General features: G+C 40.2%; 1 protein-coding gene across 2 annotated transcripts in view; it reads right to left on the reverse strand.

Annotated features, from left to right (window-relative positions):
* Positions 1-17183, reverse strand: part of macrod1 (mono-ADP ribosylhydrolase 1) — a 104985-nt gene that overhangs the window by 6055 nt on the left and 81747 nt on the right. For both annotated transcript variants that reach the window (XM_018660234.2, XM_018660235.2), the window contains exons 6-8: positions 8524-8645; positions 5751-5781; positions 3101-3174 (exon numbers count right to left, since the gene is read on the reverse strand). In XM_018660234.2, the coding sequence (XP_018515750.1) occupies positions 3101-3174; positions 5751-5781; positions 8524-8645 (227 nt within the window). The remainder of the gene's footprint in view (positions 1-3100; positions 3175-5750; positions 5782-8523; positions 8646-17183) is intronic.

Below are 17183 nucleotides of genomic sequence, written 5' to 3' on the forward strand. Positions count from 1 at the left end.
CATTAGTGTGTGAGAAACAAACAGTAGTCGACTCAATCCAGACTCATGGCACCAAACTCTGTCCACAATTACACACACACACACACACACACACACAGAGAAAGTCATAAACATAATAGCTTTCAAATAATATTAAGACACTGGTCGAGTGAGTGCAGCTATTTTCTGACAATAAACAATCTTTATGCTCTGTGCTCTTATGTTCTTTCGATCCTGGCTCTGCAGTCTATAATATTTACAATATGTTCTGTATATCTGGACATACAGTACAGTATATAGCACTCTGTGCAGTCTAATGATTAAAGTTACAGTAGCTACAGTAAAAAGTACTTCCATAGATATAAACTCTGCTGTAATGTCTTATTTCTGAGACTCTGACAGACTTTAAAACCAACCTAACGTCTCTACAAAGGTTTTGATTTTTCCGTTCTGGGTGAGGTAGTGCAATTTACAGCCGGGCTGTTTCTATCACTTTCTTTGTGGCGTGGGAGTTTAAGTCTCATTGCTTTCAAAGACAGACATTTCAGCAGCATGCTAGCCCAAAGCCCGTGTTTCTCAGTCCCAGCTTGTTGCACAATTACCATCACTTGCCAGGATTTGAATGGAGGCTAAAAGGGAAGATATGGAAATGTGCAGTAAGTAACTACATCCCCTGGGCTAAGGTTCGAAATCTCTAACCTCCACACCGAGTTGCCTCCACTTGCGCCATTTTGCAGCCTCCCTCATTCAAATTAAGGCAAATGCTTGTGAGGAGAGATGCAAAATGGCCTCCAGAAAATGGGAGCGGTGGGGAGCTCATTTTGGTACTATTGCAACAGAGACCCTGGAGATGCTAAAGCTAACAATAACATCAAGTGAATGTAATGGGCTCTCTCAGAAGTGCCTGTCTTTAAGGGAAGCACAGAGCCTGTAAATATTCCCTTCTCAAACAGAAAATCTGTCTGCAGCAGAGTTTATTTTTCACATCTTGCATGGTTCACTTTGTACTCAGTGACCTGCTGTGGAGAACACCCTGATACCAGCAGACTTTACAAACATTAAGCCCCATGAAAACTTACATAAGCATCCAGACATGTGATACTGTATTTGACAGGCTTTTAGTTCGCATATAATAAGTGTTAAATAAAATGGGTTTCAAAGTTTTGGTTTTCAAACAAACTGAGGCTCATAGTTCTTTCTAGACAATCTCACAACAACAATCTCACCACAAGGTCCATTTGTCCATGTTTTCTGAGCCCTTTTAGGACTTAGGTTCAAAGGTCAAGCTCAGTTTGAACATCCATAATTGACTGTTTGCTAAACTTCTCCCCTGAACAGTGAGTGTCCAATCATAGCTTAGCAATATTTAGCAAGCAAAAGAGTTGAAAGAGTTTTGAAGGTGGTGATGTTTTTTGCCTTTCTAAAACCACAAACACAAGGTGTTAATGCAGCAGTGTCTTTATCTGCTACTTAATGTAAACTGGAAACTCAGGCATGTGCAGCTAACTAGCTTTCTGCCTACAGTAGTAACTGAGCATTTCCAAGGTCAAGAGAACTAATAGTTTGTGCAGTTAAAAAAAAAAAGCTCTGCCATAACCAAAACAACCATTGTGCTGTATTTACCCACTTGTATTATGATGGTACCAGAGTTTAGGCTGTGGCTCTTTGCTGGATTTGGGGAGGTTTACACTCCAGCAACCCCAGCTGTTACTATAATCATCATTATTATTATCATGATAATAATGATAACAATGAACTGTAATTGTGCTGTGAAAGAACAAAAGGTTTCACAGGCGTAGCAACAGTAACCTTGGGGGTGTGAGGAAGATCATGTGATGTGATCCACAACAACTAGAAAATGGACCTTATTGTGAGACTGTTTTCTCAAATGTTATATACACTTTTGTCGAAACTCTCTGGTCAACTTTGACTCTAATGTTTTACAGACTTACAGTAAGAGCTAGCTTGGGTAAGACTTTCTTGCAACATTTTGTAACGCTTAGTTGATGTTTTACAAATAAATGATTCATGTTCTTATTATTACATTTAATGCAGCATATTGGCACTGTGCCCCGATGTCTTGAGTCCACTTTGTGTCTCAGTGTGTCTGCAATTTTCAGTTTCATTTTCTACACCACAGCACTCCGAGCCAGAGCAAGTCCAACAAAACACACTGTAAAAAATGTAAAAATGGAGGCAGTTCAATTAAAGAGTAAACTCAATTTCCTCTGGTGAACACTCTATCTTTATATGTATGCAAATAAACTGGGTCTCACAATCTCATTTGTTTACAATAAAACCCCCCCCCCCCCTTAAAAAAACACACAGTGGAACTATTTCTGGGCAGAATGTAAATAAATATCTCACTGATTTGGCTTTCTGGTCTCACTTTCAGCCGTTTAAGGCTTGTTGACTGTTGTCCTCTGTGGTGAGACATGTAATGTTTAATGTTTGCTTGTTGAGCTCGGAGCAGCTGATGGCATCAGTCGACTGGTATTGCTACAGAGACTCTGGAGACATCAGCGCTAACAATAACATCGTCAACACCCTCTCTGGGAGGTGATACAGCACAGTGGTTACAGAGGGAGAGAAAGACTGAAAAGAAGAGGAGTAGGAGGAGACCTACGAAGTGAGGGAGGAAGAGGGGAGGAGAGTTTTGAGCATGTAAACGACTGATTGGAAAGTTTCCTCTTTGTTCCAATCTCCCATCACCCCCTCTCCCCCCTCTGTCCCTCCCCTCCAGTCATCTATTCCATCATTTTGTCTTTTCTCTGCTCGCTGTTTCTCCGGAGAGAAAGTGTGTGTGCGTGTACGAGTGTGCACGTGTGTTTGTGTTAGTCGGGTTTAGTCCCGCAAGGAGCTAATTAAAACACAGACTTGGCCATGAGCATGAGAGCCAGAACTTGGGAGTGTGTGTTTAAATGTATGCTTGTGCGTATGCGTGTCACTGTGTGTGTGCGTGTATGTGTTTTCTCAATACACCCTTATCCTCACTCTCACCAGAAAACAAAAACAACAGCTGTGAAAGGAATAATACCTAGAGGAAATGGTAGGGAAAAATTGCCAATCATGCAGACAAAAACACACAGAGACACACACACACACACACACACACACTCACCTTGTCATGATGTGCATCCAGATACTCCCTCACCGTCGCTAACGCCTCGTGCACAGCCTGTTCAGGTGGGTAACCTACACAAACACACAGCATCAAAAATATACACACAATTTGCAGGAACAGGTGCAGTGACAGATCTGTGTGTTTGCTTTAGGTCGTTGTCTTCACTGTATTTTTTTTTTAAATTTTCCAGACAGGTATCTGTTCTTCTTTCCACTATTCTAACACCCTGTGTTCTGTGTTTTCTCACTCCCTCTCATCCTGACTCGCCTATTCCAGTGAGATACAGACACAACACACTTGTTGGTTTACGAGGAGACAGATGGAGAAAGACTACAGTGCTTCTTCTATATTCATTCAGCTGCCGAGACCTTTCACCGCTTGAAAATTATCCTCGCTGCTGGAGGAGCAACACAAAGGCAATGAAGGTTCTTCATCTGGCCAAACTGCTCAGCCCAAACAAACACACACTGTGTGATTATGCAGTGATTGTTCCATGCATCAAGAGAGAGGGTTCAACATCAGAACATGGGGGAATACATGGAGGTGCAAATTAGCACTGAACAATGTAATGTGTCAGTGTAGCGTCAGAACAAACACATGCTGTATTCACACTGCAAGGGATGTAACATAACTATGGTTTCTAATATAAACCACTTTATTGCTTGATGGGAAAAATAGCAAAATTTGATTAAAATTTTAATCAAATAGAAAAGTTTATCAAGCAAATAGGTGTTTAACTGAGTGAGCTTTAAAGCCTCTGCACACCCATGGTCCACCTACACAGGTGTTTTTTACTAATTTGCCCATTCTCACAACTGTGTGTGTGTCTGCATCAACTGTGACACCCACTTCTCTCTTCTATTACCTTCTAGAAATTCCAATCACAGACTATTAATTCAAAAGGCAAATATGTTTTGAATGAGAACAAAATGAGGGAATGATTTTAAGGAATAAATTTGCTAAATTGCTAAAAGCTAATAATGAGTAAATCAGCTAAATGTTTACGGTCATCGTATTTCTTTTTCTTCTGTTCTTTTTTATGGATATGTTAAAGTTGCACCTGCTGAATGTTAAGAAAATATCATGGTCTTGATTAAATATTTAAAAAGTCAACAGTGACTTGGGGCATAAGATAGGATGTGTTTATTTTTTAACATTTAATCAAAACTGTGACCTCTCCTCAACCTTAACCAAAGAGTTTTAGTCACACGCACTCGACCACGTGTGTCCTGACCACCTACAACAACTCCTGTGTAGCATTACAACATAACCTTTTCTGGACTGAAAAAAAAAGTTGCTACTGAAAGTAATCAAGGCAGCAATTATTCTGACCAAAACATATTAAATACTCTTATTAGTAAAGTAAATGACCTCACATAATTCACAGCAGAGGTCTGCCCACCTGAACTATAACAAGGTCTAATCAGATAGAATGATTGAAAACACCTCTGTCGCTGTGCAAGGCCATGAAGAGCAGATATTTATTTTTCTAACTACTGTCTGTAAAGTCAGACACATTGGTGACATTTTTCTCCACTGAAAGTTTCTCAGTTTCTTTAAAATAGATTTGTCTTTTGGTGCTTCAAATCCAGCTTAAATCACACAGGTCATCTGTAGCATTATTCAAAAACTGCTACTGTAACTTGCTGGAAGCTGTTTTGGCACTGCCGCTACCTTATATTTCAATTTCATCACATCCCAGTGAAGTGAGTGAAAAAGTGACGAGTACAACGGCAGCACTGTCGTAGCTCAACCTGTAAAACCCCAAACTATTCTTGTGTCTTTCCTCTTTAAAAATGAGCCAAGAAAGACATTGTTGGACATGTTATTTTTCACAGCTGCAAGTTCTGTTAAAATAATCTTAAAAAGACAACGATCAAAGCAGGTGTGCCCTCTTTCTGTCCATCTACTTGTAGATACAGAGTTTAAAAATTGCTTTTATTTGGTAAAATTCAGTAACTTTTTGTTATTCTCCCAGCTCCCTTACTGCTACACTCCAGAGGAAAGAGAAGAGAGAAACTTGGAGAAACAGGCGCAACAGAGAGGAAGACACGGATAATTCACTGAGTCAATCAGAACTTTGGCCTTTTCCTCTTTCTAGCCATGGGAGAGAAGTGTCGACAACCGGCCCTCACACCCAAACCAACCCCAGGGAGTGTTTAAGCACTATCCTTAACTCTCTCTCCTGCCAGTGTGAAGGGGGATTACAGTCGATCTGACACAATCTCCGGCCTAATCTATCTTAATCTGCCGGTCTTAATCCAAGGCCTTAATCTGAGAACCACCTCTGGGCTGCAGGAGATAATGTGACAAGTGGCACAGAGCAGCTCAGCACTCTGGTTAAACAGAAAGACTGATACTGGAAACAGGCACGTGATGGAAAACACAGGCAGTGAGAGCGAGACACACTGATATACTGTTGTTGTCAATGGATGAAAATGGATTTTCTGTCTCACTCCAAAAGGAAAAAAACAAAAACAAAACAAAGGTGCATATAAAGACAAATAATAAACACTTGAAGTTACAACTCACTCACACACACACACACACACACACACACACACACATACACACATAACTCAAAGGATAAACATGTCATGCATTTGTTCTGTTTTAAGAGGAGACACACATAAACACAGACACTGACCGTAGATTCCAGTGGAGATGCAAGGGAAAGCCTGCAGAGTAAAGATGGCAAACAAAGTGGTTACAGTCTGTTGCTGATCACATAATAGCCTGCTGTCTTCTCTCTCTCTCACACACATACACACACACTAGTGCACAGAAATCACGCTCTGCTGGATCTTGATGGTATCTTTTTCCTGATTGTTTTTTATGGCAGCCCGTTTTTCTCCATCTGACTTTCTGTTGATTATCCTTTGTTGGGGAGGCTCAGCATTGGAAGACTTCCTTCCTCTGTTAGAGCAGTGCCAGCACTGCTAACCAGGCATGATTATAGTAATGCCAAAGGTGGGTATGATGACCATCACAGAGGAAAACAATCACTCATACGCTCTGTGTTATTATAATTTAGTAACAAAAAAAGTTATAACCTATACCATTTTAGTTCTGGTTGAACTGGTGACGCTGGTGGTTTTGTTTGGTAACAGCAAATCTGGTTTTACAACACAAGTGCCAGAGTTACATTCAAAATGATATATGTAGGATGGAAAAACAACAACTGACAACAACATGTTGGAGGGTGCTCTTTCTCGAAAATGGCAGTACGAGCCTGTCGCCTGCAGCTCCTCATCTAACAGCTCACTGTGGTCATTCCATAATAAAAGCCACTTGTGTTTGGCTGTTGATGCGTTTAAAAGATTGTTTTTTTCCCCTGTTTACTGTTGTAAAATTATTCTATTAGGGGTTAAGACAGTGGCCATGAACCACAACGGCCCTGGTTTGAATCTAAGACTTTTGTTGCATCTCTCGATCCCTTGTTTCCTGTCATCTCTCTATCCTCTCTATATAATAAAACCATAAAAAGTCCCCTAAAAACTTGAGTTTAAAAACTCACATGTCCTCACATGTCCTAATGTACATTGAAAGCACTGCTGGTCACTCTAATTGCTTTAATTAGTTTAATTGCTTGCTTTAATTATAATGCTATACTTACTGGCTGCAAAAAGATCTCTTCTTGAAGCAATTTCAATTATTTTCAGTTCAGCCAAAGCTAATATAAGGCTCTAGCTGTCTGAATTAGCCAAATCAAGTGGGTGTCTTCCAAACTTAAAGTCGTTTTAGTACCAAATTCTTTTTTCTTTGTTACTATTAACATCAAAAGTAAGAACAAAAACAGCACAAATAGAAATAACCTTTGTACGTGTGGGCAAGGAAAGATGTGAGCCTACACTTTAGTGTGAAGCAGCAGCAGTAGTAAGAAATGTTCAGTTTGCATTAGCAGTAACCTAAGATGATATGGGTCTAGAAGAGGCATGAGTAGATTAGACAGCTTCTATCAATTAGATAAAATTACAGACAGTAACATTTAAGTATACTCATGCACTGTTTGCTGTGAATCCCTTGTGGATGAGTCGGTAATTTAAAACCTGCTTGGGAAAGTGAGACTGCACCAGTAACAATGAAGACTACAAAACAGAGAGACATCTGTAGAATCTAAATACACTGAATGGCTTAACAGTATCAAAATGGGGCTTTGCATAATGAAACTCTGAAGGATTGTAACTTTAAGTCCTTCAAATCCATGTCTGGCAGGTTCACGCCACATCCCTGGTTCTGAGTTGAGTCAAGCGGCCAGTAAACTTCAAACTAAATAAAATCTGGCAGATTCTCAAACTGCTGTCAAACATGGAAGTGCAAGCAGATGCCAGGATGCTCCCTGCGTCTCCAGATCTGTTGATGTATCCAGATTGCAGAGCTGACAACTCAGGGTGTGAGCAGACAAGACTCACAAGCTCTCAAGACGAAAGGTAAACATATAAAATTGAAGGAAGTGAACCAATAACAAAGGACTTTGAGAAAACACGCAACACTGTTGCTGGGTTCAAATGAGGTTAAAAAATATGAACACGTTTGGTTGACCAACCTGCACAAAGTCAGCACAACAAATGTCAAATGTTTGGTCATAAATTTGCAGTTTTGGTTGCAGAATGATCTGCTTTTACTCTACAATAACACCTGATTTCACTGATATCACTGTCAGCATGTCTCTAGGTATACTGTATCCTTTATGAAGGTATAAGTGGTACACAAATACAAAATGTATGGATGTAAAAGAAAACAATACATGCTGTAATTGTAGTTTAAAAAATACTAATTGTTTGCAGCTAGTCAGATGTAATTTTGTTTTAAATTCTACTCTTGAGAACAGAGACTCTAAATGTTCAGTCCTTATCTTCCCACACCCTCCATGAGTGTTTTCTTCTATCGTACCTCTGACTTTATTTTCATGTTGCTTTGGTGTTTTTCTTTGACTTTAACACCTGGTTCTGTTGTGAAACCTCCTGCCTGGTGTGTTTCATAAAACCTTCTTACAAGTCAACGCTCCTACCTGCAGCTCCTTTTCCCTCCCTCTGTCTATCTCAGATTGAATGTAGTTTACTTTGAAAAATCTTTATTTGATAACCTTCCTCTCTGAGCTCAGATTTATTTTTTAACTATAGAATCACTGTTCTAACTGCAGTACCTCTCTTTTTTCCTCCTTTCCGCCTTCACTTGCCTCCAGTCTGTCCGTCTTTTTTGCTTTCTTTCTTTTGTGTACCCTAGTCTTCAGCAGTTTCTTTCCTTTACCCTTCTCTCTCTTTTACCCAAATCGCTCAGGTCCTCTGCTCTCCTTTGTTCTCTCTACAACAAAAAAACAACTCACTAAGTCTTGATTCTTTGTTTTTCCTGCCTTGTTTTTTGTCCCATCAATCATCTCCAGCTTCTACCATCCCTTCATCTCATCCCTCCGTTCTCACCACAGAACGTGCGGCATTTTCTGTGGCTGTTTTCAGGCTGTTCTTGTAGCACAACCTCAGAGCTTTCCTTTCCTCCTCTCCGACTCCTCCTTGTGCAATCGGCCCCACAGTGTGGATCACATCTGCAGAAAGAGAGAGAGACAGAGAGACACGGAGAGAGAGAGATGAGAAGATGAAGCAATTTCTGACACAGTGTGAGAGAAACGAGGATAGAGTAAAATATAAAGTAAAATATAGCTAGAGTTTAATGCTTCCGCCAATTTATTCAGTGTTTATTAAGGCAGCCATGTTAAAGTTAGTCCCAATTTTAACAAACTTAATTAAGCCCTTTACATTTTTAATCCTGAACTGAGTAGAGGGCATTGATGTACTGCACATCTCTACCATGTTTTACATCTCCTGAAAGCTTTGCAGATAAGTCACCATCATGAAGGTCAGTTGGAGTGAAGAGTGTTTCCTGAACATTTGATCTTGTCATGGCACACTCTGTACTCAAAAGCATCACCAGTGCATACAGTTATCACAAAAATAAAATACAGTAAATGTACTGTTGTAAATACAGAAATGTTCAACTTTGTCTGTGTTGACTACAAACGCAATCTCACTAGCATTCATCGTGAAACTGGTACCTTCTAATCTGGAAGAGATTACATAGCCTGGTATTGACACACAGTGGCTTCAAAAAATATTCAGGCCCTTTCGCTTTATGCACTTCATTGTGCTGTAGATTTAATTTCAAATGGGTAAAACTGCAATTTTTGCCCATCAATGTACACTCAATAACCCATAATGACCATCTGTCATTTACAAAAGTATTCTTTCTGGGTACAGAGTCTGTACAAGCTTTACACACCTGGTTTTGTATAGTTTATTCATTCCAGATCCTCTCAAGCTCAGTCAGAGTGGATGGGAAGCATCTGTGAACTGCCATCTTTCAGGTCTCTTCACAGAAGTCTTGGTTTTGGCTGGGTCACTCAGAACAGTCAGAGACTTGCCCTGAGGAAACTCCAGCTTAGTCTTGGTTATTTGCTTTGGGTAACTGTCGTGCTGAAAAATGAACTGTCGCCCCAGTCTCAGGTTGTATGCACTCTGGTTTTCTTCGAGGACCACGCTATATTTGTCTGCATTCACCCGTCCCTAAATTCTGACCAGTCTCTCTGTCCCTGCCACTGAGATGCACCCTTGTAGCATGACGCTGTCACCACCATATTTCACTATAGGGATGGTATCAGTCAAGTGATGAGCAGTGCCTGGTGCTCGCCAGACATAGTGTTTGGAGTTCTGTTCAAAGGGTTCACTTTTCGTCCCATCAGACGTGAGAATCTTTTTCCTCATGTTTCACAGTCCCTTAAATGATGTTTTGCAGGCTGTCATGTACCTTTTACTCACAGTGGCTTTCATCTCTCTGCTGTAAGGGCCTGATTGATGGAGTGCTGCTAAGATGGTCCTCCTTCTCACAGGTTCTCCCATCCTCTGAGGCTCTTCTGAGGCTCTGTTAAAGTTTTTGGTCCTGGCCCTTCTTGCCTGGTTACTCAGTTTGGCTGGGTGGCCAACTCCAGAAGAGTCCTGGTGGTTCTTAACTTCTTCCATTTCACAATTATTGAGGCCACTGTTCTCCAGGGAACATTCAAAGCTTTTTATATCCTTGCCCTGATCTACCAATCACCACAATTCTATCACAGAGGTCTACAGAGAGCTCCTTGGACTTCAAAGCTTATTTATTCCTGGCATGTAGTTTCAATTGTGGAACCTTATACACACAGGTGTGTGTCTTTCTAAACTATGTCCAACCAATTCAATTCACTGCAGATGGACTCCAACCAAGTTCTTGATACAGCTCTTGAATAACTGAAGCAAACGGGATGCACCTGGTCACAATTTGGACTGCTATAGCAAAGGATGTGAATATTTTTATAAATAAGATTTTAGTTTTTTTTTTTTTTGTAGATTGATGGGCAAACACAACACAATAAAGTGTTGATAAAACGATGGTGTCTGAATTCTTTCATTCATTAAACTTGTTATTAGCCATATTATCTGGAGGATGCCAGGTAACAAATGATGGAGAAAGTTTTGTGTTTTGTTAAAATAACAAAATATAAAGGTTTACAACCAAGACAGGGAACAAGACAACTGTGAAGATAGTGAGCTGTGTTACCCTGAGGCAATCCCGCAGAGAGAATTGTTTGATTTGTTGTTTTTGGACTGTGGAACAATTTTGAAGTTTGCCTTTCATCTTTTTACCCATGAAATAAAAGCCAAACTGTTTACATCAAGAGAAGACAAACAGAAATACTCTTGCGTCAAGACTGCAGGCCAGGCAAGTCTTGAGCACATCAGGTGGAAGGTAGGCCATGTTTTCTTTTTCCACCCAATTACAGACTGGTTTCGCATCCCATTTTCACCACATTATTCATCTTCATTTGAATAGCTGAAAGAGTTGAGTTGTGGACAGCAATTCAAAAGGCTGGAATCAAACAGAAACTCATATACAGTATACTAATAACATTTACTGTTTATTTTTAACAGCACGCCTGTGCAATCATAAATGCACTGCTGTCACTGGTTTAAATGCTACATGCAAATAATTGTCCAGGATGTTTGTCATTAATTAAAAAGTCAACCATCTGAAAAAATAAATTTGTGTCCAAACTGAGGAAGCTGCTGGTTTGTTTGGTGTTGCCAATTAGCCAATTAACCTGCAAGCTAAGTGACCAAACAGCACTATGAGCTGCAAAGTGTTTCCAAGAGCTGATGACCTCCAATATGGCTGCCAGACTGAAGCTCTCTCTACTTGCTGATTTTAGATGATTCTCACATAACTGCTTTACTAAGTGCGTCTCAAATTGAAAATGGTTTTCTCTGTCTCTCTCGGCAAGTTTACATCAATAATGTCTTTCACTGTTTCTAATTGCTCTTTACAATATATTTTTCATGTTTTTCTGTCACGTAGCAGCTGGAACACTTGACTAACTCATACTGTGTGTTTCTTTGTCAAGTTAATGGCTGTTTTTTGTCTGGAAAAATACTTCAGTTGGACTAATTGATTGAACAAAGGCTAAATGAACTGAAGTGTATTGAATTGAAGGCAGAGAAGGAGAGCGAGAGAGGGAGGGGTGGGAACAGAAAACCTAACAAACAGAAGCTGAGTGAGGAAAAGAGAGAGCTGCAGTGGAGATGTGGTTTAACCAGCCTCTACACGCCTACGCCAACGCCACCACACATTCTGATGAAGCTCAGCATGTTGCTCTCAGCATGAATCCCAACGCTGTGATAAGACCTAGCCGGACCACTGCCTCTACACACACACACTGAAAAAAAATTCCATTTCAACAATACATTTAATCTAGTATTGGTACTTCTTTTTTTTTTCTTTAACCAGGATCCAATGGAGTGAAATAATGCACAATTTTTTCCCCTTTACAGATCAATTTTGACACTTCAGTCTTGAATTAAGTGTGATATCACTGGGCTGATCTACACTGCTATCATTTTTGACTGAAACCAAATGGGCCAATCATCATAAAAGTAGCCTGATTTTTAACCTCCACTTTGGAGACAGGGTTTTCAGTCCATTATTAAAGGCGTAACCTCACTACTAGTGTAATATCTTATCTATAAAGACCATTACTACAATGTACCCTATTTGCAGTGTGGCACTGTATTCATTTCTAATGGTATAAGTAGAGAGCCCAGAAGCATGATAACTGTACATTAAACTGATGTAACAAATATGAACAGATGTAACAGCTTTTACAATTATGAACCAATAACAAATTGAAAAGGAAAAAAGTACAGTTTAGTGCATTTGTTTAGCCTGTATTCGTTTACGTTCTGCTGTAAACAATGTTGGCCTGCAGCTATTAGCAATTCCTGTTTGCAATGAATCATGGATGTACAGACAACTATCACTGGATTACTTTAATACTGAAGATACCTTAAGAACACGATGACTCACAGGCAGGTTTTAGAGTTACAAGGAGCATCTTTTGGTAATTTAATAATTTCTAAGTGAGTATATGGAGAATTGTCTGTGATGGACATTGCAGATAATCACCTGTGAGTCATGGTAATTCTAAGAATATGTGCATCGTGTTGAGTGGGGACTCGAAGAATGAGTGCATTTTTTAAATGTAAATGACAGTTGGATGCTAAGAGGTTTAATGTACCTTAATTTTCACCATTAGCTGTGTTTCATTATTGCAACTGCTGATCATGTTGATAAACATCAGTAGGCCAAACAACAATAACTAACTTCCTGTTTTGCCTGCACGGCGGGGTGCACCTGTCTCTTTCACCTCATGCAGCACTGTTGCCTCACAACCGTTCACTGGAATATAGCCGAACTTTTCAATAGCTAAAACTACAAACAGCCCAGAACCATTTAACCTCCCAATCAAATGAAAAGTTGGCCCACTGAGAGAAAAACCACCCAATTTGGCAACACTGCTGATCTGGCAACAGCTGCTGCGTTTCAATATATTGACCTTGTTTCCAAAAGGTTCATAAAATGAACTGAATCATGTTTCAAAAAAGGCACAGAAACAGATTTAAGTCACCTATGACAGATTTATCTCATTTACAATTCAAAACAATATGAGCCTCATTATTAATTATATTAGGATGGACATTAATACAGCCCTGTCTCTCTGTCCCACTCTCTCTCTCACTCACACACACACACACAAACATACAATGTTAACAGGCTGCAGATTGCACAGCACAGAAGAAGCACAGAAGAAGCTCTTTAATCCACCCCTCAGAGGATGTGAGGCCATTAGACAGAAAGGTTTAACTCAGTGTTTGGGACTTTTTGAAATATGATCTGGTGATCCTGTTTCAGAACCGGAAATTCATAACAGAGGCATGAAACGTGTCCTCGCGTCCACTTCCCCAATACCCTTTACAGGCTCGTTTGTTGTTCGAGATTGTTGTAGTTGTATCCATTGACAAGGAAATTCTGCCAGCTAACCACAATCAATGCAGGATATTTGGTTAGCGATGCAAGATCTGCTCATTATGCCCAGTCGGTGGAACAGAGCTCCTGCTGCCAAAAAACTATTACGCTGTGTTTTTTTCTTTATAACAAAGTATTTGACATACTACAAGTACAAGAGTCATAAAAGGGTCATTTTTCCCCATAAAAAAGTCATAATTCATTATTGGTAATCTTTTGTATATGCTTGGTTCTATTCCATAAACTGCAAACAACCTCAAATCAATACTGATCAGAAAGGGCCACTTGATGAAAACTTCCAGTGACTGAAATGCAAGAACATGAATCTGAAAGACAACAGATACCCATTTACACACCCAGCAGACACAAAGCAACATGTCTCTGGACACCTGATGAGTGTAAGTCCAATATTCACTCTTCTTTTAGCTCTGTTTTGGTCTCTGCCAACTCCAGAGCCAGGTAGTCACTAACTATGTCTGTCTACTGTTTGAATGATGAGCATGAACCAAAGCAGTAAAGTTGTAAAAACAAAACAATGAGCTGAAAGACACTGAAACACTTCACAGAGCTGAGGAGGTCATTATTCTCTGTGGGTTCGTCACTATGAACACCACCTTTCACATTACACAAAGTCATTTGATCCATTGTTAATATAAAAATTCAGTTTATATCAGCTTTAAGGACTTGTTCTAATGATATTTTGGTCCGTTTGACAAGGAGTTGCTACCAAACATGGAGCACAGTATTTGCCTTTCTCCTGCTCTTTTGATTCAAGCAGCAGTTTCTGCAAAATACACTCCCCCTGCAATCATTAAACAGAAGATGAAGAGCTGCAATGGGAACTTATCAAAACCTATATGCTGTGATGCTTCAGTGTCCCCTTAAGAACAGAAGTGTGTGGATGAAAGTCTGCACCACAGATTGGTATGAGAACGCTGCTTACAGCGGAGTCCACAGATGTGGACTGAAAGAAACTTTGTCTGAATAATGTGACAGTCCTTCATCAAACTGCTTGCTGATGAAGGAGAGTGCCGTCCCTGAGAAATCACTTAGTCTGAGTGCACGAACCCACACAGAAAGAATAATAAGCGCTCCAATCAAAGCCTGTTTAGACATAGACATGACTATTAGACGCTAATAATCTCCTATTGCATAGATTATCAAAGTTTTCTTCGATATCATATCTTTCATAGCACATGAAATGGGAGGTGGACGTGCTGCACACTAACAGCAGAACATTTTAATGACCGCCTCCTCATACTGAGCTGAAGCATGAATCAAATAACGGTTCTGTTAAAGTGCAAAAATTCTCCTCTAACTTGTGTTTCCCTGCTCCAACTGGATGACTGGTGTAGATTTTTCTCTGGATTTGCCTGATGAATTGTTCATATTCATTTTTCACTCAGTATATGAGGCTTTTTATGTATTGTTCAGGCCATATTGTTGCAACAGTTATCTCTGTAAGAACAAGTGTTAGTGTTTTGTGTCTGTATGTGAGTGGCGAATCATTACTACAGCCTCTCATCAGTGATGATCACTCTGGAGGTGTCATGGGGCTAATTCAGACAAACATCTGTAATCTGTAATGGGAGGAGCACACTTGATATAACCCTGATGACTCTGTCCCTCCCGCCCGACTCTCCTCTCACTCCCCATTTGTTCCAAATCTCAGCTCAGTGTAAATCCTTCACTAGACACTGTTTGCAGTCTTCTCAATGAGCACCGGCTGCAGGCCCATTAGATACTAAGTGCCACAACATCAGTCAGCTACATTTTTTTTTTCTCTTGTGCCCACAACAATGTGCTCTGTGGATTCTGGCTCTACTATACTCTACTACCACCACAGAGAGTAAATGTGAATCAACCTCCTCAACTTCAAAAACATTGACTGTAAACAGCTGCTTTGAGGTACAACACATGACAGCTGCTATCACTGAGATTGATCATTATTATCTGATATATGACTTCTCAATTAATCTGTTGTAAAGTGTGTATTTATAAGTGTTTAATGACCTGATGTTAAACCTATGGGCGTCATGGTTGAAATCATCCTGATATTTATCTGGATATCTTCCATTATCAATGTATATCATGAGCAATGACCTGCAAGCTAGGGCTGCAACTAACAACATTTTCATTATCTGCTGATTATTTCCTCTATTCATCATTAAGTTTATTAAATGTCAAAAGAATTATGAAAATGCCGACTTAATTTTTTTCAGCGACCAAGGTTGTTTGCTCAACAACTCAAAATGCAAAAATATTGACAGTTGACATAAACAATTGATGAGTTCTGCTCATCAGTGAAATTTTCTGGTGCAAAATGAATCTGAATTCGCAGCTCATTACAGACACTGGCTCAAAGAACTTCACATAAACCTAACTTATAATACCTTAAAACTTATTGCTGTATTTTGTACAATCCCAAAGCTGCTGAGAGAGCATTAGAAAACCCTGCATTATACTGTCACATGGGACAAAAACACTGGTTTAAAACTGCAAGTTTAAGAGCTTCCAAGAACTGGCTATACGATGAATCACTATTGTGATTCATCACTTGGTGAGCAGCAACAATTTTATTTATAGTGTATGTGAATGCTGCGGATGACTCTTTAAATAGCAGCAGAGACGGATAACAACACATGAATCTGTTAAAAGCAGCAGATGTAAACACTCAGAAACATTAATTTAATTACCGTGGTCAAACATGCAGTCATGCGTGAAGGAAATGCAAAGGAGTACAGTGTAATTATAATAAGACAGTTTGGCACATATTTGCTTTCCATGTGTGTTTGGCTGGGAGTTGTGTGATTGTTCACATTGTCACATGTGTGTTTACTCTCCACTCAGTCTGAACTACTCCAGTAGTGGAGCAGCCCAGAGTGACTGTGCGCTCTCAAAAAGTCGCTCAGCCATGCCAATGCATCAACGGAGCACTCAGCGGTGGCCAGGTTCACTACTCGGTCGTGTGTGCGTGTGTGTGTGTAGTACTGTATGTGTTGTGTTGGTTTGGTTCAACAGTGGGTCACTTGGTGGTCATTCATCTGCATGTCATCTGCTAAATGTCACTGCTACACACACACACACACACACACAAGCAAACAAATCCATGCACTGTTTCTGCTAAAATTGAATTGTAATCTATAATTGCCATGGTGATTTTTCCTCTTCTTCCTCCCCTTATCTCCATCATCTTTTCTCATCTCTCCATCTCTTCCTTCTTTTCCTTCCTCTCACTCCATCTTTGTTTCACTCTCTCTGTCCTTTGTTGTCACCCTCCTTCCTCTGTCCCTCCATCACTATTACCTCATCCAGCCATCCCACCTCTCCTCTCACCCCCATTACCCTCTCCCTCCATCCCTCTGTCAACTTCCTCTTATCCCTTCTTTCATTTTCTCATCCCTCCATCTGCTTCTCTTTCCTGTTTCTCTGTCCCATTTGTCCCTGCATTATCCTCTCTACCCCTGCATTTTTGTCTCTCCCTTCCTTCCTCCCTTCCCCTATTAGATATTCCCCTCACCCTCCTCTCCCTTACTTCTCCTCTCTCTCCCTCTCTCTTTCTCTCTCCCTCCGTCACCTGAGGTAGACAGTTCTGTCAGGAGTCGGCCTTATTTACCGCCTCTCTTCGCTCCTGTTTACATTATCGATCGGCAAGGTTGCTTTAGTTCCACCATACATCAACACCCACCCCCTCCTCCTCCTC

Source organism: Lates calcarifer, linkage group LG8 (assembly GCF_001640805.2).
Source record: "Lates calcarifer isolate ASB-BC8 linkage group LG8, TLL_Latcal_v3, whole genome shotgun sequence".
In the NCBI taxonomy this organism is placed as follows: Eukaryota; Metazoa; Chordata; class Actinopteri; family Centropomidae; genus Lates; species Lates calcarifer.